General features: G+C 37.8%; 1 protein-coding gene across 1 annotated transcript in view; it reads right to left on the reverse strand.

The window, feature by feature from the left end:
• aqr (aquarius intron-binding spliceosomal factor) overlaps positions 1-19,516 on the reverse strand; it is a 69,392-nt gene extending 49,876 nt beyond the window's left edge. The window contains exons 1-14 of the mRNA XM_084096706.1: positions 19,147-19,516; positions 18,993-19,049; positions 18,729-18,769; positions 18,033-18,068; positions 17,837-17,957; positions 16,183-16,323; positions 14,930-14,998; positions 13,068-13,168; positions 12,912-12,988; positions 10,140-10,204; positions 9,745-9,861; positions 8,652-8,765; positions 7,528-7,631; positions 2,245-2,347 (exon numbers count right to left, since the gene is read on the reverse strand). Of these exons, the coding sequence (XP_083952832.1) occupies positions 2,245-2,347; positions 7,528-7,631; positions 8,652-8,765; positions 9,745-9,861; positions 10,140-10,204; positions 12,912-12,988; positions 13,068-13,168; positions 14,930-14,998; positions 16,183-16,323; positions 17,837-17,957; positions 18,033-18,068; positions 18,729-18,769; positions 18,993-19,049; positions 19,147-19,239 (1,239 nt within the window). The 5' untranslated portion in view covers positions 19,240-19,516. The remainder of the gene's footprint in view (positions 1-2,244; positions 2,348-7,527; positions 7,632-8,651; positions 8,766-9,744; positions 9,862-10,139; positions 10,205-12,911; positions 12,989-13,067; positions 13,169-14,929; positions 14,999-16,182; positions 16,324-17,836; positions 17,958-18,032; positions 18,069-18,728; positions 18,770-18,992; positions 19,050-19,146) is intronic.
• Between the last annotated feature and the right edge of the window lie 3,608 nt (positions 19,517-23,124).

Below are 23,124 nucleotides of genomic sequence, written 5' to 3' on the forward strand. Positions count from 1 at the left end.
GGCACATATGTCATATAAAGTTAGGCAAGGCCAAACAGCGTTATCCATGTTGTTGCGATTGCATCGCTAGAATAAGCTAATAGTGAAACTGATAGTGTTTTTCATTTAATTACAATATGAGGACTGACGGTAGGCTATAAAAATCAGCGTTTCTGTGTAGGTGATGACAACCATCTTGACAGCAGCAATCAAAGCATCGCTAATTACGGTAGACCTTAATTTGAGATAGTAAATTTGTTCCTAATCAAAGGGAACACTCAACCACAGAACAGCTGGGTGAGTTTTGTATTGGCTTATTGGATACAGTAAATTAAGACTGTCAACTTCTTTTCAATACTATTTCATCACCCAAAACACTCCCACTCTCTGCTGTATATTCATAACCAATTATTTCAAAACCAACAACCAAGCCACATAAACAATGGCATTGGCACTAGTCTACATTGCAGACATGTCTCTTAATGCACATGAATTTTCACCTTTTTGCACAATCTTGAAAAAAGTACTATTGTTGAAATTCTCACATCAAGCAAACTTCAACGCACCCTTATCCACTACCTGCTAACGTTAGTGAACCGCACCCGAGCAAGCACACTTTGCAGTTCCCCCGGAAATGTATTTTTCTAGTTTTTATATATACTTTTCTTACTGCCGGTGCGACTGTATTTTGTTAGTGGTTGCACTGGTGCCACTACCAGTTTGCTGTCAGGCCGCATGTCAGAGTCATTATTAGGAAATAATAATGCTGATATACTGTGCTCGAGGAGTGCACTCTTCAATTGCACGTGCAAATGCAGAGGCACACGCTGTATATCACTTCACTATATATAAAGCGCTGATCACAAGTATGCAACATGTTTATATGTCTGTGTGGTGTTTTTAATATGCTTTAAGACAGTCTCAAAAACACGCTTTGAAATCGCTGGTGTTTCTGACGTCACAAACTACCTTGTAACCAATCAGATAGGGCTGCACGATTATGACAAAAATCATAATTGCCGATTATTCCCTTGAAATTGTAATTGCGATTATTAATTACGATTATCACAATTTACATTGAATATATATATATATATATATATATATATATATATATATATATATATATATATATATATAAATATATAAATAAATATATATATATATATATATATATATATATATATATATACAGACATATTATTATACATGTTTACTTAAAAATTGTGAACACACACACTGTCCCCCTTAACATACACATAAATTGTAAGAATATGACTAATAGTAAAGACTACTAAGAAATAAACATTAGGTATAGATGCTAAAGCTATTAAATAGCAGTCCCAAACTAGCTTTTGTTTATACAATGTTTGTATGAGCCACCACAGTCATTTAAAAATATAAAAAATAAAACAAAGTGAAAATAAAGTGGCATTTTGGGGTTAATACTGAAACGACAGTTACCATGGTGAATACACAATATTAACAAGAACTGTTAATGAAACATGGAAACTGCTCTTGGTGAATAGAATGAAAATCATCCCTGCATGCAAATCTTTCTCAGCTAACACACGACATACCAGTAACGTGATTTATTGGTATTTTACTTTTATTTCGTGACTTACTAATTTACAACGTAACAACGTTGCATGCTCGTAGTTTCCTTTGCACTTTATACACAGCGCGCGCCGCCGCATTTGCGCGTGCGCTATGAACACAGTAGCTGACATGACAGGAATATCCGTTTTTCTGAGGTGAAAGACTTTTTATTTCAGCGTACACTTACGTCACTGCCTGGTAGTTCCTATTGTGCTGGGTTTTCTGAAGTAGTTGTGATTCGCCTCTTATAACATGCTCTAAATGCACGCAGAGTGGATTTTTTTTTGTGGTAATTGCGGCTTTGAACGATTACGTAATCGTGGCATCCATAATCGTAATTGCGATTAGAAATTTGATTAATTGTGCAGCCCTACAATCAGATCAACGTGTGATCGTCAACCAGTGGATCACTGAGCTGAGTGAGTGAGTGGAGGCGGGGCTCATTTGCATATTCATAGAACCGCGTAAACCAAATGAGGCAAGGGTGTCGAGTGTACAACACAAAAATTTACCCGTTTGTTTATGTTCTAGTAGATGGACCTTTTTTTTTATGACTTGCCAGTACTGAACGAAACATTTGCTATCTTCATTTCTCCTCATTTTTCCACTGAGTGCAGCCTTAGAAACAAGCATTTCTTAAATAACCATATTTCAAGATGTGCCTACCAGCAGTTCCAGGAGGAACTCTTTCTCGTAGGACGTTTCTTCTCCCTCGGGAAGCTCCGGCAGCAGACACAGGTATGCGGACACCCGGTGGAGGGTATTGGGACTACAGGCAGAGAGATGAAGAGGGAAAAGTGGGTCAAAGATGAACAGAAGCGCACAGTGTGGTTTCAGAAACAAGCTAAAGAAGGTTGCCTTAATAACAGGCATTCATTCACACGTTATAAATATTGTACACTCACTTGAACAAAAGTCATCATCATTTTAAATCAATAACTGGCAAACACAACCAATTCACAATTTGTCATTTGCAAAACCAAAGCATTTGAGTTTTTCTAAATCTATCAAATAAGCAAATTGTCACACTACATTTGCACTTCTGATTATATAAGATATCATGACATCCCCCACCCGCCACTAATGTCATTATAATGTTTTTAGTAGCCTGTTTTATATTTGGACAAATGTAAACAAGAAAAGAGGGATAAAACTGGGTATTCTGAGAACGTACAGGATGTTTTAACTCTTTCCCTGCCATTGACGAGTTTTCCGTGTTATGTGGTAGGGAGCGCTGATACACATCTTCTGGAAAAGTACAGCATCTTTTTGCAGAGCGAATGCTTACACTTTCGAGCAGTTCAGAAATGACAAATCTATATCTATAATATAATAAATCTATAAATATAAATTATAAAGCCAGATTCTGGGGAATTTGTTAAAGGAACACGCCGACTTTTTGGGACTTTAGCTTATTCACCGTATCCCCAAGAGTTAGATAAGTCCATACATGAGACACAGCCACCTTCTAACCGTAGACATACTGGGATCTATATTCTCAGAAGGCGAAGCACTGCTACTTGGGCGGAGCCCCGTGGTGAGGAGCAGAGAGTTCGCTCAGAGTTGGAGTAAATCACTCCGCAGAAGTAGCAGTGCTTCGCCTTCTGAGAATATAGATCCCAGTATGTCTACGGTTAGAAGATGGCTGTGTCTCATGTGACCTTGTTATTTGTACACGCTGTGACTATACAAATCAAATGTTGGCATTATTTTGTCACTTATTGGGAGCAGTATTTTTTGCGATATTTTTGCAAAACTGACGTGTTTCCATTGTGCATATTTTTAATTCGCAATTTCAATTTGCGCAATTTGAAGGGTAATGGAAACATGGCTTGTGAAGTAAAAAGTGATCAGAGAGTAAAAGAGAGTAAAAAGTGATCAGAGAGTAAAAAGTGATCAGAGAGTAAAAGAGAGTAAAGAGTGATCAGAGAGTAAAAGAGTAAAAAGTGATCAGAGAGTAAAAGAGTAAAAAGTGATCAGAGAGTAAAAGAGAGTAAAAAGTGATCAGAGAGTAAAAGAGTAAAAAGTGATCAGAGTAAAAGAGTAAAAAGTGATCAGAGAGTAAAAGGGAGTAAAAAGTGATCAGAGAGTAAAAGAGTAAAAAGTGATCAGAGTAAAAAGTGATCAGAGAGTAAAAGAGAGTAAAAAGTGATCAGAGTAAAAGAGTAAAAAGTGATCAGAGAGTAAAAGAGTAAAAAGTGATCAGAGTAAAAGAGTAAAAAGTGATCAGAGAGTAAAAAGTGATCAGAGTAAAAAGTGATCAGAGAGTAAAAGGGAGTAAAAAGTGATCAGAGAGTAAAAGAGTAAAAAGTGATCAGAGTAAAAAGTGATCAGAGAGTAAAAGAGAGTAAAAAGTGATCAGAGTAAAAGAGTAAAAAGTGATCAGAGAGTAAAAGAGTAAAAAGTGATCAGAGTAAAAGAGTAAAAAGTGATCAGAGAGTAAAAAGTGATCAGAGTAAAAAGTGATCAGAGAGTAAAAAGTGATCAGAGTAAAAGAGTAAAAAGTGATCAGAGTAAAAGAGAGTAAAAAGTGATCAGAGAGTAAAAGAGTAAAAAGTGATCAGAGTAAAAGAGTAAAAAGTGATCAGAGAGTAAAAGGGAGTAAAAAGTGATCAGAGAGTAAAAGAGTAAAAAGTGATCAGAGAGTAAAAGAGTAAAAAGTGATCAGAGAGTAAAAGGGAGTAAAAAGTGATCAGAGAGTAAAAGAGTAAAAAGTGATCAGAGTAAAAGAGAGTAAAAAGTGATCAGAGAGTAAAAGAGTAAAAAGTGATCAGAGAGTAAAAAGTGATCAGAGAGTAAAAGAGAGTAAAAAGTGATCAGAGTAAAAGAGTAAAAAGTGATCAGAGAGTAAAAGAGTAAAAAGTGATCAGAGTAAAAGAGTAAAAAGTGATCAGAGAGTAAAAAGTGATCAGAGAGTAAAAAGTGATCAGAGAGTAAAAGAGAGTAAAAAGTGATCAGAGTAAAAGAGAGTAAAAAGTGATCAGAGTAAAAGAGAGTAAAAAGTGATCAGAGTAAAAGAGAGTAAAAAGTCATCAGAGTAAAAGAGAGTAAAAAGTGATCAGAGTAAAAGAGAGTAAAAAGTGATCAGAGAGTAAAAGAGTAAAAGTGATCAGAGAGTAAAAGAGTAAAAGTGATCAGAGAGTAAAAGAGTAAAAAGTGATCAGAGAGTAAAAGAGTAAAAAGTGATCAGAGTAAAAGAGTAAAAAGTGATCAGAGTAAAAGAGTAAAAAGTGATCAGAGTAAAAGAGTAAAAAGTGATCAGAGTAAAAGAGTAAAAAGTGATCAGAGTAAAAGAGTAAAAAGTGATCTGCACATTCCGAGCTTTCAAAGCTGCTAGAATGAGTGTTTGGTGTTATTTGATTGAAAGACGGGTGTTGCTGAAGACTCGTTGAATAAAAAAGCCTGTCTTTTTGAGCTGCCTGCAGATTACCGTAGATTTCATAATAAGTGCACAAACTATCACTCAGCGTAGTTTTTAATCATGTCAAGATAAAATTATTTTAAAAGAGCCTGTCTCAAGATTCAGCGGTCTTTCCCATTTATTTGCGCTCTGCCTTGCACTTTCTCTAGAGTGAATGCGTCCTGTATCTGTGTGCTGCCTTGCTAAATCTAGATAGTAGGGATGCACCGAATTTCGGCCACCGAAAATTATCGGGTGAAAATGCCATTTTCGTTTTTTGGCCGAAAGAGAAAAACGGCTGAAAATATTGAATTATTGAAAACTAATGCACAACCGAAGTGTAACGGAGTAATTCAACGGCCCGTCGTCAATTATTCCTTACTTCAGTCACTTTGTTGCCACCAACTGGTGTAACGATGTAATTGAAACTTTTGAAGTGTCAATTTACTTTCAAAATGTGCTTTACTGTTTTTGTTCACTACTGTAGACATCAGTGTTTATATCCAAACTATAAACTTTTATCATAGTACTTCTGTGATAATTTGAATGATTGTAAGACAGAAATAAGTCTGTGAGGCTGAAAAGACTGTTTGTGAAGCCATTTCATATCTATACATGACAACTGAATGTTCGCTGTGATCGTACTTTTCAAAAGTTTAATAGAAATAGCTGAATCGTAGTCATTTAGTATACGCGGTTCTATGAATATGCAAATTAACCCCGCCTCCACTCACTCAAGTGATTAATCGTGCAGCTCTTCAGCATAGCCAACATAGATACATTCACGACAAGTTTGGAGGACAACATTGGGCAGGATATGTAAAAAAAATAATAATAATGGTCTAAAATGTATTACATAATATATAATGCATTTTACATGATTTATTCCTTAAATAATTTTTTTAATTAACACCGTTTTTTAATAATTAATATGTTTTTATTTAAAGAAATAATTGACAAATGCAGTTCTAAAACTCCCATACATTTCTGTGTTTTCCATGATGGCAGGAACCGTGTCAGCAGTTAAGACACTTTACCATCAATGACAAAAGCCATTAATGTAATGGGCCATATCTCACTCTCTCCATAAAGATATCATCACATTTAAAGTCCCCCTGTGGTGAAAATCAAGCTTTTAATGTTGTTTATATGTCTGTGCAGTTTTTACAAACCATGTGTAAATTCATAAGTCGACACCATTGCTGAGTATTTCCTCCTTAAAACTGCAGTGAACCAAAGACAGTCTCAAAAACACGCTTTGAAATCGCTGGTGTTTCTGACGTCACAAACTACCTTGTAACCAATCAGATCAACGTGTGATCGTCAACCAGTGGATCTCTGAGCTGAGTGAGTAAGTGGAGGCGGGGCTCATTTGCATATTCATAGAACCGCAAATACTAAATGAGGCGAGGGTGTCGAGTTACATTCAAGATATTTTAAAGTAGTAGTTCACTTTAAAATGAAAATTACCCCATGATTTACTCACCCTCAAGCCATCCTAAGGCCGTGTGTCCACTAAAGCGTTTTTAGCCAGATGAAAACGCCTATTTGTGGGCGCTTGAGAGCGTTTTGGCAGCGCAGCATTTTTTTTCAGTTGAGACGCTTTGCTTGTTATGATACGGAATATCCGCGAAAGTGTTACTAGTATCTCATTTCACACATATTTTGTTTCGGTGTTGATTCTATATTAAAATGTTGATACAATGTAATGTATTTTCTCTGGCTCTTGTTTTCAATTATTTAGTTCCGTTATTATGCTTGTTGTTGTCGTTTGTTGACGTTGTACAAGCAGAATGTGGCGGTTGGTCGGTGTGGTATTAGTCCCGCCCCTCCTCCACTGTGATTGGATGGCTGGGTAAAAAGTGACAGTGATGAGCGCTGCGTTTTACCCAAAGTTGAACATTCTTTAACTCTCGGCGACCTGTAAAAAATGGCGAACGCTCAGCGCTTCAGCACGAAAACAACGCTCAGCACCTCGTTACGCTCATGGCGTTTAAAAAACGCGGCGCTCCCATTGAAAAAAACGCTTTGGTGGACACACGGCCTAAGTGTATTTGACTTTCTTTTTTCAGACGAATACAATCGGAGTTATATTAATAAATGTCCTGGCTCTTCCAAGCTTTATAATGGCAGTGGATTGCAACCAAAAGATTGAAGCTCAAAAAAGTGCATCCATCCATGATAACAGTGCTCCACGCGTCTCCTGGGGGTTAATAAAGGCCTTCTGAAGTGAAGCCATGAGTTTGTGTAAGAAAAATATCCATATTTAAAACTTTATAAAGTAGTTTCATATTTCAATTTGTATTCAATTAAATACAATAAAATTGTATTCGTCTGAAAAAAAGAGTCACATACACCTAGGATGGCTTGAGGGTGAGTAAATCATGGGCTAATTTTCATTTTTAAGTGAACTACTCCTTTAAGACAAGAAGACATTTTTCAAGTAAAAATGTTTAAATGTTATTTTGGTGATCAAAGATGAGTTTTAAGTGATAAAATGATTGACTACAGGGGGACTTTAACAACTGCAGCCTCCTCGTGTCTCTTACCTGAGGTGGCCGAAGTGTTTGGTGAGGGACTCTCGCGTGTCCACGGCGGCCACATTAGACAGGGCAAAATCATTGAGCTCAGGGAAATGAGCAAACGCTGCTCTCTGAAATACAAACAGACACCTTCAAGTTTCAGAAGCATCTGACAGATTTCATCATAACCAACCAATGAATCGTCACGGACCAGATGAGCGTTACAGAACAGACACCAGCCTCTCTGGTGTCACCACATTTTAACTGCATTTTTAACTTTCCTTACTGAAACTGAGCGCTGCAGCCAACAGCAGACCGCTGGACTTGATGGGTTTCATGGGTTCGATGCATTTAAAAATGGCACAAACAATGCATTAAATCCATTAAATTTGATGCATTAAAAAACGAGGGAAAAGAGAATACCACATATTTTTTAAAGGTCAAATACAGTGAACATTATAATAGTACAAATCAGGATTCCACTCTTTTTAACCAATGATTATCTATGACTTTTCCATGCCCTAGCGTTTAACGTTTCATTATGAAAATGGCACCGAAATCACAAAACCACAGTGTGATAGGAACACACTTTTTAAAAAGTCAACAGAAAAGATTTGTTTAAATATAACCCACATGAAAACATCCAACCCTCAGATTAATTTAACACAAAGTACAGCATCATAAATATGCACTGCAATTTGTTTTTAAAAAGTTGCTATGATAATTGCAGAAATGCATCATCAATGGCGCTCTTGAATCAAAACTATAGATCTCTATGGAGCTATTCACACCTGGAAAAGTCATGGGAATTTATACAACCTTGGAAAAGGAAAAACATGATTATTTTTTTTTTTTTTTACGGCTGCCCTGGAAAAAAAGTCATTGATCGCCCCCGATCAATCGTGGCAAGATTTTTGTGTTTACGACCAGTGACGCTTTTTTGTCCCGTTGCCCCGCGATGAAACGAGCCGTCCAATTAAGAATTAAACTGCTGCTGTTGCAGTGTGAGGTAGGTGAAAAAAAAAAAATGCATGTTTTTCCTTGGATTTTTCCAAGGTTGTATAAACTCCCATGACACTTCCAGGCCTGGGAATCGCCATGTTAAAATCCCCTCATATTGGCAGGTTTTCCATGAGTAAAGTGACGTTTACCTGGAGAGAGGTGATCCTGTCGTAGTGCAGTGTGGTCATCTCTTTCTGTGTGAGGGCGTTTCCAGTCTGATCACTGATCTCAAAGCCAGCGTAGAACTTCAACATGTCCAGCAGCTTCACACAACAACACAACAATGATTATAATCGGCAAGTACCGTTGAAAAAGCCTCGCAAACGTTGTTTGTGTTTAAAAAAAAAATGATTTACGTAGAACAGAAACAGTCTTATCAATACATCAGCGGACAATTATGACTTTTTAACGTTCTCAAACCAGCCTGATCAGTGTAAGCTGATACATTACAGCCAAATTATCATTGTTTCGAGTCAGCATACCTATATTTAAACACACTAAAGTAAAAGAAACGTTTACTCTTGAGTCCGTAAGATTTGTTTTAGTCTACAGCACAGGCATTTTGTTTCTTTATTCTTTGTTATATTAATATTTGTTGCACATCGGAATGTATAATATTTTTATTCTTGTGTTTCATTGTTGGCTCATTTGTTAAATGATTGTGGGACAGAAAAGATTGTTTTCTGCAGTTGTTCTTTTATGGAGTAAAACATTTTCCACTACATTATTATAGGTTATCCATATTGGCTACGATTTCAATAACACTGCAAATTATTACATTATTATTACTACATTAATCCTTCAGGTTTGCTGTGCTTGTTTGTAGGGGTTATTGATTATATATCTATATGACTATAAAGTAATAATAATAATAATAATAATAAATAAATAAATAAATAATAAAAAAAGACAAATAATCTTATTGTAATATTTCACTTGTAAAAAAAAAAAAAGAAAAATAATATAATAATTTATGATACATTACAAATGTACAAAAAACTGATACCTATGGCTGTCTTAATTTCTACAAAATTAAGCAACGTTTGTTTTGACGCAAAAAGATAAGCATTTCTCAAGTATGTGAAGATGTTTGTTGAATGTTTGTTAAAGCGACTCAAACTCAGAGCAGAATCAGATGTTCATGTGACCCTGTAAACACATATTTCTATGATGAAATGAGCGCTGGTCGTCTGACGAGTGTGGTGTTATCTGGATGAATCGTGTCGTTCCCCTGAGCTGTACCTGGCAGAAGAGGTGTCCCTCCTGCTCCCGGTCCGTGAGGTGCGACAGCTGGCAGTTCACCACCAGATGAGCGTCATCCAGGACTGTGTTGAACCAGCGCCGGGTCGGGAGGAGAGCCTGACAGAAACACACACACATCTGAAGTCACAGTACAGTCCTCATCAACCTCATCTATCTATCTATCTATGCTCCAAATGTTGTCTTTCACTTTTCACTAAAAAAAACGTGCAAAAAATTCTTACAAGGTCAAAAAATATTTAAAAATGAAACGTATCCACAAGTAAACAACATACATTTAGAAAATGATGAACAGTGAATTTTCATTTCATGCCAACTTTAAAATCTTTTAAGAAACGGAAATAAGCAGCAGAACAAATGCTGGCATGAAAACGTACCTCCAGGTCAATCATGAACTCGATGAATCTCTCACAGTAGTGAACCTTCTCCATGGAGACGGAGCCTAGAGCAACACGAACCAGAACACACACATTAGACCACTGACGACACACCTCATTTCACACAGACAGGGCGTTCTTCCGTGAAGAGAGAGAGTGGCCGTCTCATAAACAGGGCGCGCTGGCCTCTTATGTGACCCGAACAGGTGGATGATGGGAGGAGCGAGCGAAGCTGGGTCACGGCACACGATGGTGAAAACACAGAGAGATACTCAAAGCAGAAATAAAGTCACAGCCTGAAGGGCGGCAGGAACACTGAGGCCTCGTGGGTAATAGAAATCAGCCCCATCTTAATGTCTAGCACTACATACATCCTGCAAAATGGGTTTTTCGGTGTCAGTGACAAGTACTTAGCAATTAAAAGGCCTTTTAATATAATTTTAAAAGCGTCTCCCTTCAGATCGTGGTTCATGAACACTTACTGGCCTGAAGCATTTTAGGTTTACTTGATTATCCATAGATAATTTTTTAGGAAAATCATGTGCAGATGTGAGTATCAAATATGATCATCAGGCTTTCGAGGAAGGTTTATTTGTTCATCTCTCAATCATCATTGTATTACATTGCATTATATGTTTTAAAACTACAGAGCTTTGATCATCAAACTAAGCATTTAAATGTCATCTTACTAAGACATTATTGGCAGATATAGAGTGAAGACTGATATTTCTATCATTTTATGTAAGTATCTGTTATAAAGTTATAAAGATCTCATTGATTTACATTACAAGCATCAGAATTTCATCTTTTTGACCATATAAATATCAGCATCTGCACCAAATTACATATTTTTGCTCAGTTCGGGGCTCTGAATAAAACTGAGGTGTTTTTTTCCTTTTCAAGTATGAGCTTCATATTCTGACTGTTCGATATGAGCCATAAAATCCTGATGTATCAAATATGATATTCAACAAAAACACAAAAAAGTAAACTTTTTTTTTTCTTTATATATATTCTGTCTAAAGGTTTGATAAACCGTTCAATTACTTGAGTATTATTTTGTCAGGCTTTACAGTATGAAAATAGTAAAGTTATTGTAAATTGTAACAATATTTCACAATATTAGTGTTTTCAATGTTTTTGTATCAAATAAATGCACCCTTGGTGAGCAAAAAAAAACTTCTTCAAAACATGTTTTAAAATCTTACCAACCTAACATGAGTGTACATTAGTGTAGGCAGAGGTGTAAAGTCCAGGTTCAGAAAGTAAAAGTCCTCCTCAGTATTTTGTTCCAATCACCTGATTTGCTAATTAGCACAGTTCTTCAGCCAGGAGATACTAATTAGTGAAATCAGCTGGCTGAGTTCATGGGTGGAATAAACATATGGCAGGACTTTTACTTTCTGACCCCTGGACTTTACACCTCTGAGTGTCGGTATAAAGGTATTCAATAGGGCTGGGACGATACACCTATCTCCCGATTCGATACTATCACGATACTTGGGTGCCGATACGATATATATATTGTAGAGATGCACCGATTACAATTTTCTGGGCCGATTCCGATTTCCGATTTTTCATTAAGTTTGACCTGCCGATACCGATTTTAGCCGATTCCGATTTCATTTTTTCTAACCAGTTTACAGCACACACAAATATTTATTTTATATCTTTTCTGTAATAGAACATTTTACAATTTGCATAGTTCACACACATCTAAAGTGCAGTGTTATGGAATAACCATTTCCTTTTCACATTCAATATCCAATATTTTTTTATATATGTATTTGCGGTCTGAACGGACGTAATTCACAAGGTTTTCTACATGTGTGTACCATGTGCACGTGTGATGCTGATGTTGCGCGATGTTAATCATGCGGCGCCCGAGTGCATTTGACCGGCATAAAATCGGCATTTGTCAGACTGACCGGCCGGTCGCCGGTCACGGCCGATCACGTGAAAATCGGCCAATTCCGGTCACCAGCCGATCAATCGGTGCATCTCTATTATATTGCGATTTTTTTAAGAATTGCGATTCTACAAGTATTGCGATTTGATATTGCATTTTTTTTTAACACTAGACCATCTGGGAAAAGTTAAATCATACACTTATACAGACTGTACATGATGTATAAGTTATTTTAAGTACCAAGTTTCTATCAAAAGCTGATTTTGATCACTATCGTAGACATCAGTGTTCATATTTGAACTTTAAACTTTTATCCAAGTACTTCTATGATAATTTGAACTATTGCATCACAGAAATAACTATACTATGAGGTTGAAAGACTGTTTGTGAAGCGGTTTCATGACGACTCTCTCCGGGTCAGCGGCAGCGCCAACGCAGCTTTGAATGTTGCGATATGATTTTGTCAAAGTTTAATAGACAGACGAATTGAAAGATCGCGTGTGTGTTTGAATGGAGATCACAGTCTTTTAAAGATGAGTCTTATCTCTCTCTCAGTATATGAGCAGTGCGAGGGCTTTCAGTGCGTTCAGTCTCACGTCTCTTCCACGTGTCCACTCTGGATATTACGTCACTCAACACTCATAGATAATGACACATTTCATCCTCTGTTGGAACGAAGTGGCTAACTTCTGTCCTCATCCACAAGCAAGGACAAGAATAAAGCAATTGAATTTGAATTAATTTCAATTCTGGAATAAAAAAATCGATTTTAGAATCGTAAAGCAAAAAAAAGAAAATCGCGATAGCAAGGTGAATCGATTTTTTCTCCCAGCCCTAGCATTCGACTGAATGAAAAGCTTTACCTGACGCAGGGATGGACATGAGAACCAGCAGGAACTTCTTTATGAGCGCAGCGAGGAAGGTGCGCTCCTTCTTCGCTCTGTGGAAACACAGTTCATGAGACACACGGGACGTTGTTTTGACGTGTTTCAGGTTTGTGGGGTGTGAGGGGGTCTTACTGCTCCATATCCTGAGGGTCCATCTTCTCATAGTTCTTTTTAATGAGGTTCCAGAATTTCTGCAGTTTTGGGACTTTCTTCAATTCCTGCTGCAGTCGCATCTAAATAATTACAAAACCTGGGGTCAGTTTCCAACATCTAATAGTGGACACAACAGACTGGAGTCTTGTCAATGCATGAAAGTATATATGCGACATGGAGACTTATTAGTTATGGAGGTTTATTAAAAAATTCAAACTTTTTTCATAGATCACCATTATTTTTAACATTTTAATAAAGCATTAAATGTATTAATGTTTTATAAATTAAATTAATTAGACATCCTTTTTGATTATTAAAATTCAATTCAGTAAAATGTAAATGGAAAACACAGAATTTAGGAAAAAAATCGATTGGAATCCCAACTGCTGTGAGACACACGTGCACATACAGCATGATGTAGAGATTAGGGATGTGCCTGAAGCCGGATACGATGTTCGGAAAGGAAATGGCCAATTCTACGGAGGCCCTGACACCATGTCCTAACTACATGCGCCGTGACACGTGATAAAAGGTTATTTTCCATGTTAATCAGAGTGTTTGTCCTAACCAGACGCAACGCACAACAATTCTATTTTAGAAATGGTTTCTATTTTTCTGCGATGTCGCGCTGGAACAACAAACACAAAGTGTGGCGATGATAATCTCAGGAACTGTTTATGTGCTTTATTTAATGTTAAAAGCGTGTAATGCGACTTTGAACATCATTTAGTGCTCCAGCTTTGTAGCTGTAAAAGCAACAATGGATAATTCACCTCAGATCTTGAAATTAAACAAATGGAAACAAGAACGTTCAAACTGTGAACAAACAAGTGTATTCTTTGACAAAGATGGTTTTAGTAACTCAGTAGCCGATGTATTTTTAATAATGTTTAAATGGTTTAAACTCTTGAAGTAGCTACATAATTAAATTCACAAACATTACAATATTTGTGAATTTAATTATGTAGCTACTTCAAGAGTACTCTGTGGTGCTGCTGTGCACTCGCCTAGACTCCGCCCACACGCTGTTCTGATTGGCTGTGGGTTTTGATTGATTTTGACGCATCTCGCAGTCGCGTCTAGTGTGGACAGACAAATTATTTGTCGCTGGAATCTTATCGCATCGCGTCTGGTTATGACGACACAGTGTAAAGAGACACAGTGATGGGAAAACGTATTTCAATCCTTTTGAGTTCTCTCGCAATGATACTGGACCTAATTTTCAGGCATCAGGGAGAAGCTATCAGTATACGGCTATTGAAATTGCTTCTGAATGTGCGCTTTTCACTTTCACTTTCCAATTCACGATCACGGCTTCCCTGTGTATAAGGAGCGACGGTACTGACCACACATTTTACAAGGTAAGACTTTTGTCGATGCTCAGGATCTGTTGCGGACCAAATCCTCCCGTCACTCATCTCTCCTTACCATCATCTTCACATGATCAGTGACATCTGTAATAACCTAACCATGTCCCTTTAGGGACTCCATTGAATGCGTTATTCTTTTTCTGTGCCTTTCCAAATTCGGACTTAAGGTCCTTGCACACAGAGTCCAAAATTCTGAAATTTTTGCATGTTAAAAAATAAATACGACCTCACGTTGTGTCAATCACGACTTTCATCCGTCATAAAAAAATCAGATCGGGTTCAATTTTCTGTGTTTTTCGCATCTGCAGCAAGTATTTTGAGAGGTGTTTTGACCATTCAGAGCCACCGAATGATGAATACGAAAAAACGCAAACAAAAATGTTGGACTCTGACCTTTAGGCTTCAGGCACATCCCTAGTAGAGAGAGATCATATGGAGCATGAAACGTGTGTGTGATGCAGTAGTACTCACCGGCAGCAGACACATCCACATGGGCAGAGAGACCAGCTTCTGCACCTGCTCACGGATCAAGTCCACTTCCTGCAGTGAACAACATCACAAATAAACACACCTCGGTTAACCTCAAATTCAAGGACCTTTCAAGGACTTTCCAGGTCCAATACCCTCAAATTCAAGGACCTAACCCTCTGGTCCTCTTCATTTAGGGGTCACACTTGTCTCTGTCGCGGTCAAAAGTGACCAGGAAAACCAATGTAATGTATTTGTTCAATAATATTTTTTGATTATTATTTTTAATTTTGAAGGGATTTTAAGATACTATGCAATATTTATAAAGTTATTATGAGTTATTTCCATTAGAACTAATATATAATTTTTATTATTATTTTTTTTTTTCAATAAATGGAATATTTCACATTAAAACAGAGTGGAGGCCTTTAAAATCGATTTTTTGAAGTGAGAAAAGTGCCATCTGGAGGTGTTACAAAAATAAAAACTTGTGTAATGTCCTGTAACCCACTGTATAGCTCCCTATATAAAGGCTAGGACGGCTTGAGGGGAGTAAATCATGGGCTAACTTTCATTTTAAAGTGAACTACTCCTTTAACGTAACGCGTAAATGCGCGTAACTAACGTAAATCAAGCAAGCTAGTGTGCATAGGCCACGAAGTGTTGGCGAAATAACACATTAGCGGACCGGAGGGAATAATATGGAATTTTTTTCCAGAAAACTTCTTGCACAAAATAAATTCAAGCACTTTCAAGGACTCCAAGATTAAAGCAAGATACAGTTAAAAACAAACACAGTCCCCGCGCTCCTGCCACTTACTCGTGCTACTTCACACATATCAGCCAACAGACTGAAAATAGAGTGTGTGAAACTTTTACTATAGGTGCAATTTTCTGCGCTGACACGTCTCACAGCATCTGTACATCATCACACACATTACAGATGTGCATTTATTCAGGCTCATGATAGACATTTTTAATCGCCACCCAAGCCTATAGTCTTACATTATTAGCATATTAATACGAACACTAGACAATGAAATCACATCAACAATGCAAATGGGCCATCTGAAGGGACAGGACACCATGCCTTAAATTAGCAGCGAGCCAAAAATAGATGAAAACAGCCTTGAACTGAAGCTGTCGTTTTTCACACGAAGCCCTGAGTTTAGAGAGCGGTTAAACCCAAAGCAACAGCGCCACCAAGTGATGAGAAAAACAACATGATTTAGTAAATGAGAAGCATGTGAACGAACCAGACTGTTGAAGCAGTGATCGAGGAAGAGGAGAAGCACCGTCTGCTCCTTCAGCGACAGGCCGAGCTGCTCGCCCGACAGACACGACTCCATCACACACCTGAAGAAGTGAGGGAAGTGTGTGGGCGCGCGCTTGAACACCTGACCAGAGAGAGAAACGACACGTGTGACACACTCACATCATATCTGATCAGATGGACCTGGAAACAAACATCCTGGACATTTACAGTAAAATCAGCAGCTGTGGTTGCCAGATCTTCACAATACAAAAAACGTTTTCATTTTACAGACTGACCTTAAATTTACTGTAAAACTGCATATTTCATTAAGAGAAATAATTTGAATATACCACATTACTAAAACCTTCTTTTTCTTTACGTTTATAGTACACTGACCACCTTAAGCGAAGGAGGTAAAGAGACTCGTGATGAATCAAGAGCATGAAAAGCAGCTTCTCCACAAGCTGAAGAAAATGCTAATGTCTAGAAGCTGCACACAGTGTCATACACACACACTCAATGCCAGAAACATTCATTTAACAACATAAAACCCTACTGTACATAACTGATGACAAACAGTTATTTCAATGAAAAATAACATGAGAATTTACAGTTAAATAAGATCCTTTGTTTCTTTTTCACTTACACAAACTGTACATTTAAAGGGATATTTCACCGCTGGAAAGATGAATGTGTATTTAAATTGGGTCATTTATGTAGTAGAAATGTGAAATTATTTTAGAAGTTGGTGCCTTCTAGACTGAGAAAAGCCAGAAAATGTATTTTTGGCTCATGTTGATGAAAAACAACAACTCCCAGAATGCACTTGCTTCACTGCCCTACGAGGACACTCCCAAGCCACGCCTACCGGTTACAGAGGGCAGTATCGGGAGAAATGATACAACTAGGCTACTAGTGACTCAAAACTGAAAAGACAGCGTTTTATCGTGAGATCCCCCTATGGGCGGGCTGAAGACATGCGGGACGAGCTCCTCCTACTGGCTGGAGTCTCTCGCCTCTGGACACAAAAGCCTCTGATGATCATGTTGATAAATGATGATTTCTGCATCATCTGAGGTTTTATTCCAGACACACAATACAGAAATCTCTCGTCTCAGGGGGACATGAGGGAGGGAAGCACGGTCATTACAAAATACTACCGGGTTTCTACTGATACAAAGCTTAATGCTAATCGGTGAAGTATCCCTTTAACAGTATTTTGTCCCATAATGTCCCATTTCATCCGTTACAGCTTTTCACCATAATGAACTTACAGTTAGCAAATTATCAGGTTTTACAGTCTTTTATTGTTAAAATCACAAATATTTTTAGTAGTGTTTAAGGCTGGGTATTTAGTTCAAATTTCACGATTCGATTTCAATTCACAACGATCTATAATTACACTGTTCCTCAAACCTTAACCTGTACTAACCTTACCCGTATCCACTTCAAGAGCAGCACGAGTGTTCAGCCAGACAACATCAACACAAAAACTGCATTGTGCCAAACAAGTTTTTTTTTTACACAAGTACATAATGGTTAAAACACCTAATATAAAGTGTGACCGAAGTATCTTGTTAAATGTCATTCATCTACAGAAGTGACATTTATTTGACTTTTCATCAGTGTGTTTAAAGTCAGAGTTGAAGACAAACCTCCCAGGCGGGAACGTTTTCCCGAAACTTCTCGTTGACGATGCAGCAGATGGACATCAGGTAGCTGTTGGTGGAGACTTCAGGTGTGTAGTTCACCCACAGGTAACTCTCCAGATACTGGCTGAAGAACACACAAGCACATCAGACAACTGTGTGTAACACACACACACACACACTGCTGACAGAAAACACCAACCTGAACTCCAACAACATAATCTTTCTGACGGCAAATCTGAAAAGAGAAGACAAAAGTCAATACACACACACAAGTGGTCAAATTGATCATTTATAGCGCTTTATATAGAACATAAATAACTGAACACAAGGGAAGCTTGTTTCCACAATGTATTAAAAAATAAATAAAAGGTAATGGTGACTATTTTTCTTAGAATTTTGAGTTTTTATCTTGCAATTAAGAATTTTAAGATGAAAAAAGTCTGAATTGAAAGATAAAAAGTCACAATTCGTTATTTTGTGTCGGAAACTAGGACAATACACACACATTACAAAAACAGCTGGTATTTCTGTAGTTAAAGTTAAACACAGGCCTGGTTTCACAGACAGAACTTAGATTAAGTCAGGATTAGGTCTTAGTTCAATTAGCTTTTATAAACGTGCCTTAGAAAAAAACATAACTGGTGTGATTATTGAGAAAAAACAATGGCACTGATTTATTTTAAGATTTGTCAGCGCAAGTTGCTTACGGTTAAAACAGCTCAAACGTGCACTTTAGTCTGAGACTAGGTTTAAATCTTGTCTGTGAAACTGGGGGTTAGCATAATAATAATAACAACAACAACAACAACAATAATAGTAATAATAATAGCATATCATTTGAGAATTTTGTATGAGTGCACTTTACATTCCAAGAACTGTACATGAATATTCTTACTTTGATTTAAGAATCTCATTCTGATAAATGTCTTCAATGACCTGAAAATAGAAAATATTCATAAGTCACAACCTCTTTAAAGCCAGACTTTAGGTTTGTTGATAACTCACTGACACTAATAAAATAAAAATAAAACAATAAAAAAAGGATATGTTAGTATAAAGTAGTTTCTTAATTTATAGTATTCTAATTTATATACTATATTCTGTAAACTACAGACTGAAGCTAAAGAGGAGAATTAAAGCACAAAGTTTGTCATCTTACCTGAGAATCAAATGGTAATTTATTCTTGACATGAGGCGCCCAGTATTTGTTTGAAAGCTTGAGAGAACAAAAACACAACACGGCAAATTTAAGCAGATGTAAGTTACACAAATGAACCGACTGTGTTTGACTTCATAAAGTAATCATAACTCACCTGAGTGACATATTCCGCGTTAATCTGAGCCACTGAAGGCGCGGAGGTCTTTATCAGTCTCGAGTCCTTCTGCATGTTCCGATCACTGATCATTAATAATGACGAGAAATAGAATCAAATAATCATTTGTCTTCCTGATTAGTTCAGGCTAACGTAACGTTACTGTATATCAATGTAACGTTACTGGCTGAAAGGTTCATTCACTTCTTTCAGCATTCACTGCTGAAAACCTAAGAGATAAAATATACGCTGGAATGTGAACTTAACCAATACTGATAATCAATGCAAACTTTGTTTATAACAGAGACGTCATGAATACGTTACTAGCTTTAGCCGTATGCTAACATGTGAAAGTATGAAAGTCGCGGCTAATGACAACTTCCGCTTTTGGAGTTTCCTTCCAAAATAAAAGTCCTATTATACCAGCGGTTCTCAGCTATATTTTTTCTTTTCTTTTTTTCTCTTTTTTTCAGAAACAGGGATTGTCAATATAGGCATATTAAAATAAGTTATTAAAATAATTAAAATCAATATAATTAAATTTCAGGCGGGTGTCGGTTATATGAGAATCTGCTGTCGGTGATTACTGATGTCCTTGCAGTTTAACACAAACGGGGTTGTTTTATCATTCATACCACAACACTAAATAAGTGTGTCTTAATATATAATATATATCTTAATATATAATACATATACAATATATCAATATACTATTAAGTTCCTCTGTCCTTTTAAATGGACAGTCATATAAATGTAATGACTGGCAACTTGACAAATACGTTTTCAATATTGGGATTTGTAAACTTAAATTAACATTTAATGATCTATAAGCATTTCATTGAGCAGCTGTGCATGTTTGGGACCATCAGCCAGCCTCTGTGATTTACGGTCTCCAGACACTTTTGGGCAGAAAAAGAATTATTGGTGAAACATACTAAAGGGTTCCAGTACTTTTGGTGCATAGAACACATAAAAATGTTACAGTGCAAGTTATAGGCGATTTTTGATCAACCAATTATGAGAATGTTGAACCAGTATTACAACAATGGAACCAGCGAATTGTCAGGAGACTTATGTATTTATGCAGAAAAGAACAATGTTCGGTGGAGGATTAATAAATCATTGTTTTATGTGTGAACTTAGTAGCAAATATAATATAGAAAATAAAAAAGAATAGACTTGTGACAAGATCGCTGAAATAGTCAGGCCTTTTAAGCTTTCATTTCATGATTAGTGATTTTAGCAAAGAATAGAGTAGGAGAAATGCCAAGCAAGTGTCTGGCAAAGTTTCATCCTTAACTCTTAATTGTGAATTCACTGTAAGAAGCAACCTGAAATGCATGGTTGTTTATCCACACAGGAACTACATGGTTTGGGCAATGAAACTGAAACACCATGGTTTTAGACCACAATAGTTTATTAGTATGGTGTGATGTGCAGGCTTTTTTTTTTGGACCAATACAGCATCAATTTGTCTTGGGAATTACCAGTACAAAAACAGCTGAGCTGAAACATAATATAGACAGGTAATTGTCAACAGAATCACAATGCCTAAAAAACTCCACACATAGCCTATACGTTTTTTTAAAAAAACTCATGTTTTAGGATTATACAGATAAATAACCTATTTTCTTTTAACTGTTTTCATTATTTTCCTGTTGATCACTGTAAAGCTGCTTTGAAACAATCTGTATAAAGTGCTAAATAAATAAAGATGACTTGACTTGAACAAAACATTTTAAACTTCTAAAGCATTTTGTGAATGACCACCTAAATAAATGTGGGTCACTGTAGATGTTTTACGCAACATTACGTATTTACGTTAAAATGAAGTAGCGTATGGTAGTCAGCAGTGTTGGGGGTAACTCATTTCAAGTAACTTGAGTTACGTATCAGATTACTTTTTCACGTAACTAGTAAAGCATTACTTTTTAAATTTACAACAAAATATCTGAGTTACTTTTTCAAATAAGAAACGCAAGTTACTTTGTTTTCCCATGTATTGACTGACAGCTGACTGACAACGTATATGCTAACGCTTACACATGGTACAATCCACTTTCCACATTAAGAAACTATTTCTCAGTGTATATTAGTGGTATACAAATGGTACATTTGCATCAGTCGAAACATTCATTTTCTTGCAAAGAGCATACCATCTGTACACATTTGAAGTATCATCATCATTGGACTCTCTGCTAAGGGAACATTGCATTTTACACGTACCTTTAAGCAGAACACATAATCCTCCCAGCTACCCTACTTGTGTCTAAAATATGTTCCTTAAACACGTGTGTCCATGCAATCTATAGTCTTAACTCGTGCATTTTAAACTTCATAAGATAATACAACTGATTATGAATATTAATAAAGAATAATAACAGATGCAGACACAAAATGGTGACGTCTCGTCTTTGACCCATATTGTTATTTATACAGTATATACAGATTGGTCATAAATAAGGCGCTATATAAATAAAGATGACTGTCTTGACTTTTAAAACGAAGCAAATGTGGCTGTGATGACTTGATGACTTCTTTCCAGTCTTGCAGTCAATAGGTTACTGTCGTAACCCCGGTTCTCTGAAACATCGAGTGGAGAGATCCACCTATGGGAAGGGCATCCGTACCTGACCTCTGCAGAAGCATCCAATTGCACCATGTCTGGCTAGACAGACAGAAGCGCGCAGCCAGTGCCAGGTAAGGCCACACCCCTTACCTAGGCATATAACTTCTCCGCGCACTGCTATTCCTCAGTAAGTATATTCGCTTCTTGTGCGGCAAGCGGGGCAACGCTGGTGGATCTCTCCACTCGATGTTTCAGAGAACCGGGGTTACGACAGTAACCTATTGTTCTCTTTCATCATCTCGTTTCGAGATCCACCTATGGGAGAGACATGGACAGCTCCCCGATTGCCCAATACACTCACAGTGAGGTTCTGAAGGCCAGAGAAGGACGGTCACCTCAGAGAGGCGGTGCCTGACACGTCCCACAAACATGACCCTGCAAGGGTGACGCCACGCTAAACTGCTGTGGACAAGCAGGGCATGAAACATGCATGAGACACATACATGATAATGGCCCCCGCATCACCAATGCACATAGCTAAACCCAAAAAGGAATGCAAATGCTTGGTGACAGGAATGAACATGGCCAGCCGGCCTATTCACTCCTCGTTGGTTAACCCAACGGGGCTGTGGGAAAGGGCTAAGAGGACCCTACCCCTAGGACCGAGTGTGCCACCGAGGTTCTGGTGACATCCAACCGGTAGTAACGCTCAAAGGTATGAGGAGAGGCCCAGCTGGCAGCGGAGCAGATGTCCTGCAGTGGCACTCCCCTGGACAAAGCCCAAGAGGCGGCTAAGCCCCTTGTGGAATGAGCTCTGATGCCCCCTGGGGGCTGCACTCCCTTTGCTTCATAAGCCATAGTATAGCGTCCACAAGCCAATGTGAGAGGCATTGCTTTGAAATGGGACTCCCCTTGTGCGGGGGGAGCCCTTGAAACAAAGAGCTCTTGCGGAAAGCACTGGTCCTGGTCATACAGTATATGCTTGCAGAGCACAGACGGGACACAGAGCATTCAGCCTGGTGGAGGGTGAAAAGCGGATAGCTCCAAAACCTCCGAAGTGAACGCAGGGAAGCATTTCGGCATGAAGGCCGGGTTAGGCTTAAGGGAAACCTTATCTCCACTTAGGGAGAATTTGGCGCACGAGGGGTGAACCGAGAGTGCATGTAGCTCACTGACCCGTTTAGCAGATGCCAAGGCTGAGAGCAAAGCTGTCTTGAGGGACAGCAGCTTAAGGGAAATACTCCCCAGAGGCTCAAAGGATACAGAGACCGCGCTTCCAGCACCATGGAGAGGTCCCACTCTGGAACAGATCTCCTGATGACCGGCAAAGAGCGGCGTGCACCCTTCATAAAACTGTGGGTTAGAGGGTGCTGCCTGACGGTGGAGCCCTCAAAACCCACATGACAGGC

Source organism: Abramis brama (genome assembly GCF_963993115.1).
Source record: "Abramis brama genome assembly, chromosome: 21".
NCBI lineage: Eukaryota > Metazoa > Chordata > Actinopteri > Cypriniformes > Leuciscidae > Abramis > Abramis brama.